The sequence below is a fragment of the Erithacus rubecula genome (genome assembly GCF_903797595.1).
Source record: "Erithacus rubecula genome assembly, chromosome: 6".
Taxonomy (NCBI): domain Eukaryota; kingdom Metazoa; phylum Chordata; class Aves; order Passeriformes; family Muscicapidae; genus Erithacus; species Erithacus rubecula.
This window is the reverse complement of record NC_136688.1, coordinates 39,720,457-39,738,107: the sequence shown is the minus strand read 5'-3', so window position 1 is coordinate 39,738,107 and position 17,651 is coordinate 39,720,457. Positions and strand designations below refer to the sequence as shown.

Sequence of the window (17,651 nt, the reverse complement as noted above, 5' to 3'; positions counted from 1 at the left end):
CATTCTTTATTCCTTATCTGTCAACACTGCTGCACGCTACATGTTGGGAAAGTGGTGAAATAGCTTTGCTCTGTTTTCTATATTGGAGTGAAGCTGGAGAATACAATCACCTGGCTCCAGCTGACCAAGCAAGGACAGACACTTGTATGTGTACTAGACCATTACACTGTCTTGACATCATACACCAATGCACTGAGATTGCCAACGTGTTGTATTTTTTCCTTTGCTAACATTTAAAAAGTTGGAGAGAAGAAGCTTGACCACATGAAAGCAAGCAGCTGATTTCTCCTCTATGAAATGGCAGCTGAAGAAAAATAAATTTGACTGAAGTTCAAAGCTTAGCATCACTTTCTTTATCCAGTTCCCTCTGCCAGCCAACATCCAGATCAGATGTTGGAACCCACGTGCAGAAACCTGCATTACAAACTGCAAACAAGTTGCATAGCAAATCCCAAGCAGTTTTACTGCAGTTGCATTACTTTAGCATAGCAGGAGTTTTTTGGTCTCCTTAGTGCGACCTCGCTGCTATCTCTATGATCTTACTCCTAACAACTCAAGCTTAGAGGAAGGAATAAACAGAAGTGGTAATGATTTTAAAAAATTAAAAGTATGCTGAGTGACAAAATCCTTAACCATACTTTGAAAAGATTCATGTTACTGTGTCCAGTTGAAGGCAGAATTTGAGTCAACTCATCCCATTACTTCATTAAATGAATTAGCACATTACCTTGCAACCTTCAAGAATGTGGGGGTCCTTCTGTAACACATTCTGAAGATCTTCTGGAGTTGAGAATTTAATCCAGCAATAACGTCTGTGGAAGCCTGTATCTCTGTCCTAATTACCCATTAAAAAAAAACCACAATTACTATAGGAAATATTCACATTGGCTGTTTAAAACTTTATACAGATATTGAATTTAAGGATTCAAAAATTATCAGCGGAATGGGCACACTTGCTGTTTCAGGAGCCTTTTTCACACTAAGACACTGGCTGTCAGTGACAGTATAGGGGGTCTAGCTAAGGTTGTTTTACATCTCTTTCAATTTGAATCCAGCAATAATAGCAAAAAAATCGTGATCTTAAGATACAGTTGAAGCCTGGAATAATGTATAGACAGTAGTTTCAAACTGCAGTATTTATCTACTAATTGAGCCAGTCACAACAGAACTGACATTTCAATGGCCACACTACTTGAAAAAGATTAAGCAAGATAAAGCAGCTGCTTAAGAGACTATGCAAGCAGAGTGCAATTCAGAATGACAAGCACTAACTGTACTGAAAAAAGTTATTTTTAGGAATAATTTGCCAGTCAGAAAAGATAGTTGTCAATAAACAAGATGATAATGAGGAAAGGCCAGGTATATCCAAGTGCCTTCTAACCCCACTCAGAGCTCACAACAGCTCAGCCACTCTCATCATCAGGCATAACTGGCAACACTTCCAAACCACCTACATGGTACTTCCTGATTTCAGTATCACAGATATCTAAATTAGGCTGTCCTACACTGGTGATTATTGTGCCTTTGGGTTTTAAACATTGATGAAACTCCTCAAGTAATCACTGAATCTAAACATACACATGTGCATCACTTGAATGAGCGATGGAGGCAGGTTTGTGGTAAGCTACCAGACTTTGCAAGAAAAAAAAAAAAAGCAGTCTGACCTGGGCTTGAGAAAAAACATGACAGGAAGGCACCTAAGCTTCAAGTGTTCAAAACAACCAGTCTGTTTCAAACTTTCTCCATTTCCAAACTAATCCTCAGTGGAGGGCAAACAAATCAGCTCACTAACTGAAATTCACTACAAAGTGAACTTAATTTAACAGGATTACTTCACGTGGGGAAACACAAGCAGATAGAGCCTTTACACTTTGAGCAATAGCCTGCAATTTACCTGCAAAGAAATACCTTTTTTAACTATTCATCTCTAAAAAAGTGCACTAGATGTTATGATCTCCGACCTATGCATTCAGAAGACAAAGAGCCAAAACGACAGAGGCATTGGCAGCACCCTGCAGAGGTTATCGGTTTTGTTAGCCCTGCATTCTGGATGGGGTCTGAACCCACAGCAGGCAAAAACGGTAGGTTCATAACCCACACCTTTAGTTTTTGGCCAGTGAGACCAGGCACACAAAAACTTTATTCTGTCAGAAGACTGGTAACACCATGATAGACAAGCTCAAAGCACTTTTAGATTAATTATTCAGAAATGGCAGCATTAACAGGATGCGAAGGATGTACTCTAAAGATCTTTGAATGCCAATGGAAACTACTAAGCTTCAATAAGGCCGAGGGCTCGCAGAAAAATGGAAGGCTCCTGAAAGAAGGAGCTAAGGGTAGAGAGCACTGAAAACCTCAATAGAGTTCAAGATGAGGCGTCCAGAGTGCAGCTCCGAGGAAGCGGGGAAGCTGCTCGGGGCAAGGCCTCAGCCGCAGGAGCACCCGCGGCTCTTCCCGCTTCGCCAGGAGACGCGAACTGCGGCCCGGAGGACGCGCGGGTACTCACGAAGGGCAGTTGGCACCTCTGCACCGACCCGAACTGGGAGAAGTATTCCTTCAGCTCCTCTGTGGGAAAACGCACCTGGTTACCCGGGCCCGGCGCCTCCGCGCAGCCGCGCCGCCCTGAGCCGACCCCCGGCCTGCGCCCGCACACGCGGCGGGGCCGCCCAACCCGCCAGCCCCAGTAGCGGAGAGGGGTGGGAGCGGGCGGCAGACTTACTGCTCGACACCGTCCAGGGGACGTCTGCCACGAAGATGTCGAAGAGCTGCCGAGAGCGGCGCCCCACCGCCCGCACCGCACTGGCCGCCGCCATGTCGGGAGTGCGGTGAGAGGGAGGGACGGAGAGAAGGAGGGGCGGCCCCGCCCCGGCCGGCCCGAAATGGCGGCGGCCCTGACCCGTGAGGGCGGGGAGGATGCGTTCCGCCGGCTCTTTCGCTTCTATCGGCAGCGCGACGCGTCCGACCTGCGGGGTGTGGTGGACTTCTCCGCGCCGGGGGGCCAGGTAATGCTGGGCTGCTTCTGCGGCGAGCGGCTCGGAGCGCGTCCCGCCCTCCGCGCGGTGCCTCAGTGCGGGGCTCTGGCGGTGTCGCTGCAGCCCGTTCTCTCCACCTGCTGTTTCCTTTCGAATCCCTGGTGCTGCCCCATTTTCTGGCTAGAAGATGCTGCACTCCAGCGCTGGGCGTCCTGCGGCTCCCTGTGATGTTTTAAAAGCGAGGGTGTAACCCGAGAGGAGCAGCTGGGAAGGGCCCGGAGCCGCGCTGCCCGCGGGCCCAGGGTGCCCATGAGTCGCTGCCCGAGGGCGCAGCTGCCCCGGCCAGCGCCGTGCCTAGTTACAGATTTACTACTTTTGCTTATATTTACTTCCATAACATAATTTACTTCCATAACTTCCTACACAGCAGGAGGGGATCTTCAAAGCCTCTAATAACACCACGTGATAGTTAAGCAGCAGAACTTCTGGACATAAAAACCCCAAGTTTCACTCTCGGAACTGACGCTGTTTCCTGGGCCTGCTAGTCCTTTTCTTACACTGAAGCACTGGGTGGGCTGAAATCTGCTTCTCTTTGCTGTGCTTCCTTCCCCCAGTCAAGTTTCTTGTCCTTTCTCGCTCCTGTTTAATAAATGCTTGGCTTAGTCATCAGCACGAGTTCATCTATTGCAGTGGGTCGGGGAATACAATTATTAGCACAGCTGAAAGAAGTAGCCATCACAGGAATTGACCATGTCTTCAGTGATGAAGAAATTATCCTTAAAACTTGTCTTCTGTTTTGTCACCTCACAAAAGGATGGCGCATATCTGTTAAAAGTGTTGTTAACCAGTGATTATCTGCTTATGAGATTATGTAAAAAAAAAAAAAAAAAAAAAAGAAAAAAATGAGTGATATAGTTAAAATGAAACTTTGCCTAATTTTTCATAGTTTCAATGCTTAGTCTTTTCTTTTTGGTGTTCTGTTAAGCTATTTGTTTTTCTGTCTTTTTGGACTGTAATTTTGCTGTTGCTAATGGAACACAAAACCTGACCCATTTGAAATTGTTGGAGGCATTAGAATTAACTAAGGAAGTTGTTAACATTTCAGCCTTTCTCAAGATTGCAGGAATCCTGTATTTGGTAAAGAATTACAGCATTACGGCTCTTCTAGGAAATTCAAAGTACTTGAAACTAGCACAAGGATCTGTCTTCTCTCAATATGATTCTTTTTGTGCCTATTACCTTCTGAGATCAGGTGACAGTTTACTAGTGAAAACATCTTTTATTTCTCTTTCCCCCATTTAAAAACATCTGGCTTTTCTCTTTAAGAGCTACAGGCCAAGCAGATTGGCCCAGATAATATTGCTTCTTTTTTCTCAGAAAACTGCTTTAAGCACTTGAGCTCTTCAGTGAAGTGTGACATACCCCATCTGCCCTGTTACCAGGCTTGTTTAACTGATGCAGCACATGTATTTCTTCAGCACAGAAACATCTCCTGTTCTCGAGAAGCCCAGGCAATAGCTGGTGGGGAAGCACTTTGAGCAGGCAGTGAGGTGACAGAGTTTTGGTGAGAGGAGGAGCCTTCCTGGGGACACTGTGAACAGGACTGTGAAGTAAGCTCAAGGCTGGCACTCACAAAGCTACTATTGACAAAGAGCTGAAAAATGGGTAAAACTGATTATATTGCCAGAAAGTGCTGTCCAGCAGTAGTTGAGAATTTCTTAGAAATTCTATGTATGTAATTTTGTCCTGTTGCTCAGAAAACGTTATCCAGAGCTGTCAGCTGCAAAAAGACTAATTTACACATGCACTACTACAGAGACTGTATGCAAAGACCTTAATTTGATACACATTTTAAGTTATCATAGACAAAGTCTTGCAGTCTCTGCCTGTTTATTCCTACTGTGCCTGCCTTTCCTTATATGAGCATGTACCTTTCCACTGTTGTATGGAGAACTAAGGGGAACTGGGGAACGAAGCCAGAACAAAACTGCCTGCCTCTGCCTTGCACTCCTCAAGACATTTCCCTAAGTGAAGAAGGGATTTGAAACAGAGTAGAATACGTTTGGTGCGTTTTTTCAGCAAATGTTAGCTTAAATACATGTCTTATTGCAACTTAAGAGGATATGTAGAATTAATACATCTTGTTGATCCTGCTGTTGGACAGAATTGGCAGGCTGGCATTCAAAATTGACCAAGTTTCTGTAGTCCATATCTGAGCTTTGGCTACTTAATTGCTGTACTGTTTATCCTTCTGCAAATTCGAGATGAGAATAGTCATCTACCCTATAGGATCATGAGCAACTTGTATTTTGAATGTTCTTTGAAAGTAGAAAATGTTATGAGTATATTGCTCTCTAATGGAGGTTGATAATTACCAGAAAGTTTTATAATGATGAGGCTGTACTGTGGAAATGCACAAATCATGATGATTTTTTTTCTCATTGGTATATATTGTTTGGGGTATTTTATGAGTGGGGGACAACTCATCTTGAGGTAAAACCTGTAAATACCTTTTGATTCTTACATTGAATGTGTCCTGTCTCTGTTTGCCCTGTCCTGGTCATAGCTGTTTGGATAGTAGTTCTATGGTAGATTTGGCATTTTCTCAAGAGTTACCTTCAAGCATGGGAGCACTCTTCCTTTTAGATGCTATTTTTGGAAGAGTTTTGTGTTTCTTACTTTTTTTTTTACCAGATCCGTTTTCTTTTGCCAGGTGTTCAGATCACAGCTCAGTATTTCTTCAGTCAGTGATCAAGATGCCCACAGAGCAGGATTACAGCCAGTTAGCCAGTGGAAAGCCTATGGCCTCAGTGGGTATCCAGGTAGGTACCTCTGATTTCAAGAAAAATTAAACACAACCTTGTTGCTTTGAATTCAGGCAGTTTCAATCTTATCTTTCTTGTACTGCCTGAAAAAGCTATTTTGGTTTGCCTAAGTGTAATTTGATGTTGTAGTAAGTGCAGGAGGATGAACAAATCAGCTAAAGGATGGATACAGCAATATTTATGAAGGTGAGAAAACCCAATTGTTTCACAGTGAGATCAACCAGACCATAGCTCATGGGAATGGATTCCTGTGGCCTTTGGCAGAGATTTTATTTCTGTAGAATCTGTTTTCCCTCAATATTTGTCATGCACATTGGGTACGTGGCTGAAATATAGTAGTTTCACAGTTGAAGTGTGGCATCTACTTGTCAGTGTAGAATGTGGAGTACTGTAAGTGAATTAAGAGCCTTTTGGCCTATTCAATATGCAGAGTAATTTCATTAGGCAGGTTACTTTAGAAATGGAAATGTGTTTTAAATTTGCAGTTTACCTTGTAAAGTCACAGAGAGGTATTAGGTGGGAAGGCACTTCCAGAGGTCTAGGCCAACACCCTGCTTTAAGCAGGATGAAGTTACAAGTTAGATCAGGATGCTGAGAGCTTGGTATGAGTAAATTCTGGAAATCTCCAAGGGGAGAGATTATACACCCTCCCTGGGCACCTGTATCAATGTCAGGCCATGTTTTTTTCCTAAATCTTATATTAAATAAAAATTTGTCTTGCTTTTATTTGTGATTGTTGTCTGTCATAATTTTGCTGGGCACATCTGAGAGGAGTCAGGGCTCCCCTCCTCTGTCATGCTTGTAGGTAGTGCTCACCAGTACCAACATGTGTTGCTAGCCCTCACTGCTGCTCACAGTTTGTCCTCAAGGCAGCCTGGCCTTGGTTTGGAGCTGCTCTTCACCCTTGGGCCATACTGTTGTATGGGGTAATTCTGCCCTGGATTCAGAAGTACCACTGTTGACCTTCTGAGGTTTTCTTTAGCCCATTCTTCTTTGTCCAAGTCCTTTTCAGGGGCAGTGGTAGCCTCCAGCATATCCACTGTTGCCCCAATTTAGTGTAATCTGTAAGTGAAATGAGGATGAACATCCCATCATTCATGTTGTTGATGTAGATGTAGTTACCAGTCTTTGCCCCAGGATCAAAGAATGCAGCTCATAACAGCTGCTGGTTAGATCTGGATCATCAAATCACTGTTCTTTAAGCCTGGTGACTCAGCCACATTTTGCTTACCTATTCAATTTGCCCAAAAAATTTATGGCTCCAAATTTGGCTCCAATGGTGCTGTAGAAGACCAAGTGGAAAACTTTTCTTAAGCCAAGGTAAATATCATCCTGTTTTCCCCTTGCCTGGACATCTCACTGTAGCAGGCAGTAAGGCTGGGTAGACAAAATTTGCCTTCCATGCTGTCTGTTCCCAACCACTGTGTATCTGAAAGTGGTTGCCATGAAAGTTTGCTTTATAATTTTATCAGGGGTTTTGGTAAGGCTGATGAGTTTGTAGTTCCCCAGATCCTCCTTGTTTCACAGATTTTTGTTTGATTAATTATGTTTTTTCTCATGTTTCTTTTGTTTCATTGGGACCTCAGTCACTTTCTTTGTGGGTTGCTTTGAAGCCAGCTTAGCATTTCTGAAACTGAGGCAACCATGCTACCCATCTGGCATGTTTAATACATAGGGAATTGAATAACTTCAGGAGAAAGGCTTCTGCCTGTTCTTGCACCTATAAATGTTTTGTTCCACTTACCTGTCATATTATAGCTGCCCTCGCTTGGTCTGCCTGTCATTTACTGTCTGTCTAAACGTCCTTCCTAGTAATTACATAGGGGGTGTGGGGAATCACAGGTGTTCCACTTAACTGCATTTCTCTTCTGCTTTGGAAAAGGAAATCTTTTACTACAATGAAATACAAATGCATTGACAAATTATCTGTCCTGTTTCGAATCAAGTCATGTATGGACTTGAAGAGAATAATATTTTATCATTTTTCAGCTTCCTTTATCTGAACATCCTAAAACAGTAGGAGATGTGTAACCAGCTCTCCCAATATCTTTCTAAGTGAAGTAAGAATTCTTTTAGTTTTTCTATGAGCAAATGGAAAGGAAGTAATTTGGTTTTGTCCCCACAGTAAACAATGAAATAGAAGATTAAGGAATCTGGGTGAATTTCTATTGTGGTGTCCTGAGTTCTGTGAGAAGCATGTGATGCTGTCTTTGGGTCTTTGCAACTGAAACTTTTTTTTTTTTTTTTTTTTTTTTTTAGTGAGAGGTTTTTCTCTGCATGTTTTATCCTTCCTTTGACTGAGGTTGGAGACCACTTTCATTAGGTGCAAATAAATTTGTAATACATAGCAATGTAGTGCTGCAGTAAGAGAATTGCATCTGCTTCCTCAGAACACTTTTTGCTTTAGTATACAGATTCACAAAGAATAATTCTTTTGCCCTTTCCCCCCCATATCTTTCAAGGCCAAGAGGTTCAATTATGTTGTCTTTGAAGTTTGTCTGTGGTGTTCTTCAGTCAGTTCAGAGAGATTGTGACAGGAATGTATCTCTTATTCTTCTCCCTCCTATGTGTGCAAGTCACTGATTTTTAGCACTATTAGTCTTTGTTCTATGTTTGCATAGAATTTTATAGTAAAACTCTACAACTGTGAGAAGTTCAGTTTCTGCCTTTATTGACACAATAAGCATAGTAGTAACCCACCTTTTAGTTGTTACTGCTTTTGTAAATCAGGACCAGTCTAGTTTCTTAAGAAACCTAGTTCAAGGAAGGGTTTGAAGGGACATGAGCATGTTCTAAGTTTGTGATATAAAAGTCATAAAATCTGGATTCTTGTTCTCATCTCTGCTTGTAACTAACTCTCCAGGCTTCAATGCCTTCATTAATATCTGGGGATAAGACATACATACTAGAGTGTAATTTCATGAATGTAGTAAAGTGCTTCAAGAACCCCACATCAAAAGCTGTAGACAGGAAGGGCAATATTATTATTCTGTTCTATGCAGATGCCAACAGAAAGTAAATGTAATGCTCCTGGCAAAGAAACTTCTTGTAGCCAAACCTATCAAAAGGCTGACATAGTCTGAAAGTGCAGGGAACAGAGTGAAGTGAATCACCGTAAGTTATTAATACACAGAAGGCTTTTTTTCTAACCAGTTACTATAATCTTGAGTCTGAGCTATGCTGCCAGGTAGCTCTTTTTGTGTTTTAATTACCACTTTTATAAGGCCACAAGGCAAGTTTGTATCCTACTGCGAGTCCTAGCTTTGCTGCTTGTTTTTTCATCTGTTTTTGTCTCTGTTAACTTGATATGACTGAGAAGTTAAAAAAGACACAGTAGGCCAAAACCTTAAAACCTTCTTTTCTTTTGTTCCTCTAATACTGTTATCTCTCTTTACACGTGGATTTTCTGTTGGCGAGTCTTACTGAATTGATAGTCTTTGGGAGAGTGCCTTGATTCTCAGAGTAGGTGCAGTACAGATTAATAGCATCTCTCATATGGGCTGCTGCTTGAACCCTGCCTGAGGTACCTGGCTAAATGAATGTGCAGAAAGCTGTGTGTTTATTTTGTTGTGTTAATTAACAATACCTGCAAAGTATTCTCAGTCAACAACAAGCTATTTGGGATTTAATTTGACTTTCATGCCCCTTTTTAAGTGTTACCTTTCTGAGTGTATCAAATTGCAAGTATGGATACAGCCAGACTTACCTGAAAATAAGCATGAAACAAAGAGGAGAATGCTTTACATTACTAGACACTTGGTCAGCCCAGGGTCTTCTTTCTGAATTAACAATAGGAAGACAATATGATAAAGGGATAAAGTGAGTTTGAAGCACAGAAAAACTAGGCCAGAATTACTTTAACTTTGCTGAGATTAAGAGAAAAGTCATGCTGAATAATTTTAAGAATAAAATTTACTCCAAAGCAATTGGATTGCCATGTTCTTATTCCTTTATCTCCTGTAATCAATATGCCTTACATAGATATGTCCTTTAGTGTAATTTTGGTTTGGACCAGTGTTGGCTTCCCTCTCTGCCTTCTACTTTGTGCCACCATTTGTTTTTTCTGAAAAAAACCAGTAAGTTTTAACTTAACTATAATTGTTTTCATCAGCTTGTGTACACAATCAATGGTTGTATGTCTAAGAGTTTTTTCACTACCTCTGACTCCTATCCTTTGCTAGAGATTCAGAAAAAAACAGGGAAATGTCTAATCCTACTTTATCTTCATCCTCTCCTTTTTTCTCTGGTCAGGGTTTATTTTCATACCAAACCCTTTCCTTCCGGGCTGCCAGCGTCACTGGGTGAAACAGTGTCTCAAGCTGTACCCTGAGAAACCAAATGTTTGCAACCTGGACCTGCACATGGCTCCTGAGAAGACCACTGACCTCTGGGGACAGAGTAAGGAGCAGCTGAGGTAGGTCCACTGTCACCTTTTGTGGTCCAAACTAATGGTGCCAGATCTCAACTTTGAGAAGGTCTAAGAAAATTGAGCAGGGAAAGGAGGCTGAAGAAGATTGTGTATATGCTGGCAGAATGCAGATGGTGTCAGACATGCCAAGTTAAAGATGGGTATTTCATAGCTTCATGTCCATCCTTGTAAATTCTCTACTTTCAGTCTCAATGGGATTTTCTAGTAGCATATTGTTGTAACATTGGTGAAATGTTAAATAGTGACCCTGGCTGGTGTGGTGCTTGAAGCTTGCTAAGCTCAGCTACGACTGGAACTGTGAAGTCCCTCTAGGCTTCAGTTTTCCTGAGGCAAAACAGATCCTTTCCAAAACTCCCCACTAATGGCATCATTTCTTCCCAGTCAGCTCTTAGACCCCGTACACTACAATTGAAACACTGTTAGCTGTACTTTCTTGAACTTCTCAAATCTACCAGTTTCTATATTCTTATTTTCTAAAGTATTTCTTTTGGTTTGGTTTTGTTTGTGGTTCTTCTAAATTCAGCATGACATTGAATTAAATGTATTAAATGTACCATTTTAATGGCAATCCTGTTTAAACTGAAAGATTCCTTTAGGTCCAGAATTCTGTGGCTGATGTAGGTGCCTTTCCTCTACCTGATCTGGAATTTAATGGAGAATTTGTCCCAGTTTTGAAGTCAAGTAGAAGGTTTCAAAAAAGGAAAAGTCTTTTAAAGTTTGAACTTTAATAAAGTCACCTGTAAAAATACATATAAGACAGATTGTTTGCAGTAATAATCTTTTAGCTATTTGCATATTTATCATTACCTTATTGATTTCACTGCTCATTTTTCATAATGATTGTTTTGTGTGATGGTGCAATGGAAGTTCCCTACAATGCTCATCTTCTACCTCAGTCCCTAAGTAAGGCTGACCTCAGTCTCTAAGTAAGGCTGACATGCTGAGATTATTCTTCAAAAAACCTCCTCACATCTACAAGATATAGAATGGCAAAATAAAGATTGGAGCAATTCTTCTGTTTGCACCTAGGGAGGAAGTTATACTCTCACTTATGTTTTCCAGGCTTAGTCAGAATTAGTTACAGAAATGTAGAAACCATTTTTGTGCTCCATCAAGAATGAAAATTTTTTCTGTAAAAGGATTGTGCATTGTACCCAATGGCTGAAAAAAGTGGGGTGCTCTTCCAGTTTGACGGACCTCCTGCATGCAGAGAATGATCAGAACAGAGGTTAATTTGAAACTGAATCCTATTCAGTTGAAAACAATGTTTGAAAGAGTGATGGTTGGCAGCAACCCTGGCAGTTTTATGAAGTACTTACCTGAGTCTTCTAGTGAGCAAACTGCCATATTTGTGCTTGTACCTAGAGACAGCAAATTAAACTAGTCAACCTTTCTTAGTATCTGGAGTGAAGGCCTTTCAGGGAGGTGAGAAACAGTGCTTAGCTAAAGAGAGGTCTACTTCTAAGATGGAAGTAGATGCTTTAATACCATTTAAAGCCATCAGGATAATGTATGCGTGTGCTTGGGTCATGACTTCTCTGCTCTTTTCAGGATGCAGGAATCACAAGGTAGGGTGAATCTATACAATTCCTAGATATATATGCTATGCTTTCCTCACAAAGTGGAGCCTAAGTACTTTCTCTAGTGCTGAGGAAAATTGAAAGCATTAAAGGGAATAGAGCATTCCCACAAAGGAGATATAAATATACAGATATTTATATGTAGGTGTTCATCCTTGTGTATAAGAAGAAGGCTGGAGGAGTTTTATAGATGCAATTATTACCAGCAAATAAATAAACAAGGGGTCTTCAGACCAAAGCTCTCATGCTGTTCAGTATTTTTCTAAAATAGTTATAGCAGACCTTTTCTATGCTTTCTTGTGGGACTTCATTGTTTCCAGATACACAGCACTCATACTTTCCCCTTCTTAGCAACTGCATGTGAAATCACATGCAAAATAACCAAGATCTGGGAATAAAGGCTTCCCATATGCATTTGAGCTCTTGCTGCTGTGCAAACACTCCAACAAAGTAGCAAAGGAAGGGCACTTTCAAAAGGCACATTCTAAAATTGTTTCATTATGAACATTTTTTGTCATTTGAAAGATGTACAAGAAAAAAAAGGGCTCTCCCTTGTTACCTGCTTGTGGGCTACACAAACTGTTCCAAGCAGCATATATTTGACAGTTACTGTGTTGGTGTTTATGGTAATTGCAGTTGTTCTTACCCTATGACAGATGGAAATTGGAAAGACTATTATCAGTAATCAGTGAGCTAAGAAAAATTAATAAAGGTAAAGAAACTGGCATTTTACTCCTTTTCCTGGTTTATCTTGGGAGTTATCAGTATGGCATTGTTGAAGGATAGGAACAAGCTGCATATCCAGGTCGAAATGCACATTAAATGTAGAAGTGTGGCTGAGACTTGACCATGGCAGCACAAATATCAATCCTTTTTTGTAAAAGAGAGCGTGTCATGCTGAACCAATGAGGCTATAAATGAGAGTCTGGTACTACTGTTTATCTTCTGATTATATTTCCCTTTTCTGTTCTTTTATTTTTTGACCACAACATGTGACTTGGCTTGACAAACGTACACTGGAATTGCTAGAATGAGTAGACTAGAAGATAGATGTGTACCTTCCTTTTTGTATTTGTCATTAACATATTTCTATCTGGTTTACTTACTTTCACTCTGTCACTTTTCAAGGGCTTTTCCATAGTCTGTACTAGAAGCCTCTCCTTGAAGCCTCTTCTTGTTTTCATGATTTCAAGTAAGAATGGTAAATTGGTGTGTGGCTTCAGACCACTCAGTTCCTTTACTTCAGGGCTGTCACATGAGAAGAACAATTCTTTGCCCTGCATAGCAGTCTGGATAAGGGGACACCTGCAGTCTAGACTTCTTGACACTGTGGTCATAGGTAGAGAAGTCTTGCTTTTTACTGTGAGTCAGTCCATCCTAAGAACATTTTATCAAAGTACCAAGTAGTAGAACTAACCATCCTTTGCAGTGTTAGGCAGCATGCTATGCTTCACTGTCAGGCAACTCATTTTCCTTTCTTGTAATTTTCCATTAGGTGCCTAGAATATTTTTTCCTTGCATTTGCAGCTTTTGGATCTTCAGATTCTAGTCTTTCACTTTCAGGTGCTCAAATAGGACATGTTTAATTCTGATTTCTTAATCTGCACTGCTCATTGTATTTCCCTTCAATAATCTCTTAGGTACCATGTTGAAAATACAAGTTTTCAAACTGATAACAGTTGGCAATAGGCCTCATAGCTTGCACACATTCCATGAACTAAATTTGGAGGAAGAAAGTATTGGCACTGAAAATAAAAGTTTAGCATTGATTGGTTTTAATAGCATTGACTGGTTTTAATAGGCTGTGAACTGGATGAGTGAATCTCGTTATTCTATGCTGCACTACCAGAAGACCCCTCAGAAATTAACACATATCCTATTTCTTTATATTTTGTCTTTGTAGAAGGAAAGGTTCCAGTAAATGGGAGCCCAGGAGCCTATTGGAGAAGCTGCGCTGGGTGACCCTTGGTTACCATTATAACTGGGAGACTAAGGTATTGAGATTAAGTTCTTCTCCATTTTTCTTAGCCATAAGCACTCAGAATGGCAAACAGAGAAGGACATCAAGGAATAAAATGTTTATGATCCTACAAGACAGTCTTGGGGAAAGGCACTAACAAACCTGCTTTTAAGAACATTTTAATCTCTATTGGTTTACTGTGAAGGGTTTAACAGCAAAAGTCCATTGCTGCATTATTTCCTTTGAAGGTTAACATGATAGCATACACTCAGCTCTAAACCTGCAACAGGGTAAGTGGCATTTTTACCTACCAAAAGGGATGATTACAAAAGCATTGCTAACTACTTCAAGCTGAGTGTGACTTCTGGGAAGCTACTCTTTGGTGGGGTGAGCAGGAGCAAGAAGAGACTGCTGCTCATGTGATTTTGAACTTAAATGGGTCTGAACCACTATAGTGCATTCTTACCAACTAACAGCTGTTTTGAGATCCTGATCCAAATAAACATTTTAATTTTTTTTTTCATGAGACTGAGATAGATGGAGGCTGATAAACACTGGCAGAGTGAATATGCATCTTATCTATATTGCTGATAACAAAATCTGCTTGCAGCCTTTTCTTGACTGGATCAACCTGTTACTGGATGGCCTTAATAAAAGTTTGGTTATTATCTTCCAGTCCTCTCAGAATGACTTATGGGAAAGATAAAAATTGGGTTTGCAACTGATTGCTGCTTGTTATTTATGAAGGAATAAAGCTGCTTGTTTTGGAGTTGTGTTGATGAGCTACAGAACTGTCTTTCCATTGGCAGCTTCAGGTTGTGACTGAGAAGATCCTCAGGATGTTGGTATTAGTATAACTGATTTCAAGTTTGGCATCTAGATACAATGATTAACTTCACAATTAATTGAGTCTCTGTCAGTCTCAGCCTAGGCCACAAATTTAATGGTAGGTGGGAAATTTGCTGTGGTTCTGCCTGTGTTGTAGTAATTTTCTAGGTAAATGTGATGTCCTTCTCCATGACTATCAGCCAGGCTTTTGAGTTCTTTTTCAGTGTTTATTTCCAAGTGTATTTGCTGCTCTGATGTGTTGGGTGTGGCTTTTTTTTTTTTCCCCCCCCTTCTCCTCCTTCCAGAAGTACTCAGCAAATCACCACACTCCTTTCCCCTCAGACCTTGCATTCCTATCTGAACAAGTGGCTGCAGCCTGTGGGTTTCGGGGTTTCCAAGCCCAAGCAGGGATCTTGAACTACTATCATTTTGATTCTTCACTGGGAATTCATGTGGATGAGTCTGAACTAGACCATTCTCGGCCCCTGTTATCATTCAGGTGAGTCAAGGAAAGCACACTTGAGTGTTACAGAAAGATTGGTGTGTTTTTTCTAGGGCTGCATATGGTTATAGAAAGGCAGTATGATGTAGTTTGCTAATTGGGTACATAACCTTCACTCTCAGAAGATTTGAATAGCAGAAGACTGTAGGTCAGGGACATAGGTTTTTCTTTAAGGACTGCTAGAACAGCAGGGATATAGTGCCTGGAGTGAAGAATTATTTTGCAGAGGGCACAGTTCTGTTTTAAAGCAGCAGTATCAGTTGGGTACTGAAGTATCTAAGCACAGCTTCAAACCTGGCAGGGCAATTGCTCACACTGTGCCTATTGTGAACCAGATCTCATGGTCTGCTTGCCATGTTCCCAACTAAAAGTTGTTCTTAGGAGTCCCTCTTGTTTTTGTGATTGCTTGGGGTGTTTTTTTATAAAGGAATTTAACTACTGATATTTTCTTACCATACAGAAAATTGTTCTCTACCTGAATTTTTTTTCTCTTTTCTCTCTATCCTTATGCCATGTCTAGTTTTGGGCAATCCTCCATATTTTTGCTTGGGGGCCTGAAGCGGGAGGAGGCCCCAACAGCGATGTTCATGCACAGTGGGGATATCATGGTGATGTCTGGCTTCAGCCGCCTGCTGTACCACGCTGTGCCCCGAGTCCTCCCCAACCCTGAGGGGACGGCTCTGCCTTCGTGCCTCAGCCAAGCTCCTTCTTCAGACCTCCCTGTTGGCTCAGTCATTGAGCACAGCTCTGATGAGGATTGGCAGGTGTGTGCCAAGTACCTGCAGTCCTCCCGCATCAACATGACTATTCGACAGGTGTTGGCTGAGGGTCAGAAATTTCCAGAGGAATCTGGGACAAATGGAAAGGGCCAAGCACCCTCTGAAGACAGTTATCATGAGAACAGCAAAGCCAAAAGACATAAACCAAACACAGTCACCTGAGACCAGGTGATTATACTGATGTGGACCGGACAGGCAGTCTCCATATGGTATTAGGAACTGGTGTCATACTGGCAGTCACTTGTCTGTATTGTGGTTAATAAACTTGTGCAGAATAAATGTAGTCTTTCTTGCTGTAACAAATAGGTGGGAGGAGAAAAAGAATTTAAAAGGAAAAGAAGGATAAATTCAGGACTGGTATTTGGGAGATTAACTCTATTGGCATTTTGTTGCAAATGTTTACTGTACTCTGTTTCCTTTAAAATACCTGTGTGTCAGAGAACTTTAAGCTTGGTTAAGCTTAAATGGTTTAAGCTTTTGATGAAGCTTGGTTTAAGCTTTAGGAGTGAGGCTTATAAAATGTTTTGAAATCATGGGGCAGAGAGTGTTAGCAAAAGATACATAATTGGTATATGATAGAGAATCCTGCTGGGATTGTAAAGCTCAGCTGAAGCAAAGTAACAAGTATGAATGAGAATGGGCTGCTGTGGGTGTAAGACCTACCTGCAAGATGTTCAATGTAATTACTTCTACAGCAAAAATGGGTTCAGTGGTCAGAAACTGGTAGCTCCCTCAAGCAACACCTGCTGTAAGCTTGCTGTAGTCCTGTGCTCTCCTTTCGCCTGCTTGCATCCCCTGAGCTGCTGCAGAATCTGCTTTATGGATGGTACTGAACATCTTATCTCAGATTTTAGAGAGAAATAGCTGGGAGCAATATCTGCTTAGAATATCTAGTAGCTCCCAACTGGGTCTCCTTCCAGCAGTATGTGACTGAGCCCAACATCAACATTCTTTCAAAACTGCCCTCTCCTAAGTGCCTATGTGTTACAATTCTCGAGTCCCAAGCTAGCCTCTGTAAGGAACAGGATGACTTGCAAATAAAAGCAAGGAAGCTGTAAATTAAGTACCTAAAAAATTAATCAGTGACTATCTCTGTTACCCAAAGATAAATGTATTGAAACAAAGAAAAGCAGTAGCTTTTGTGCTAGCTCTTTTTAAGATTCAGACTTTTCTATCTACTTTTTAATGCAATTTTAATTGTTGGAGTGGAATGCACTATCCCTGGGGTATTTTGTTGCACTTTCCCAGTGAATAAACTTACTTGGTTTTTAAATTAAAGATCTCTATCAGTTTTGGGCTGGCTATTTTCTTCTTTTCTTTTTCTCCCTGTTAGTTGTTTCAGTGTATTGTTAATGCTGCTGTATCTCTTGTGCAGTTCCCTCCAGGCTTCTTTTGGATCTACTGCCTCTGCAATCTGCCAGCTCCTGTGGAGGAACCCTGCATATGTCTGCAGGGCTGCTTTCCTTATGGGCAGTTCAGGGTTTTTTGGGCAATTGCAGAGGGGTGTTGCCTGCAGTATCAAAGTCCAATTTAATACATATATGGCAGCTTTTCCTCATGGGTGAAGTGTCCAGTCTGCTTATTTTATAGGAGGTGAATGTGTGTTTGCATGCAATTGATTCCTTATATGATACTGCAAAGAGTTCCAGTAACTTAAGGTCTAAAATAATCAGATATGAGTTTTAATATCTTTATGCTAGATGTATGTCTTTTTCTGTAGCCTGGGCACGGTATACTTACAGCTCAGCCCTGAGTGAATATATTATGCAGAGAGAT

At 41.1% G+C, this 17,651-nt stretch overlaps 1 protein-coding gene across 1 annotated transcript; it reads left to right on the top strand.

Moving 5' to 3' along the window:
* The first annotated feature begins 2,725 nt into the window (after positions 1-2,725).
* Positions 2,726-17,153, top strand: ALKBH1 (alkB homolog 1, histone H2A dioxygenase). The gene is given in 7 exon segments (XM_079308119.1): positions 2,726-2,812; positions 2,815-3,002; positions 5,686-5,794; positions 10,049-10,211; positions 13,710-13,800; positions 14,900-15,093; positions 15,617-17,153. Coding segments are annotated over 7 exon segments (1,224 nt in total). The 5' UTR covers positions 2,726-2,754; the 3' UTR covers positions 16,038-17,153.
* The last annotated feature ends 498 nt before the right edge of the window (positions 17,154-17,651 follow it).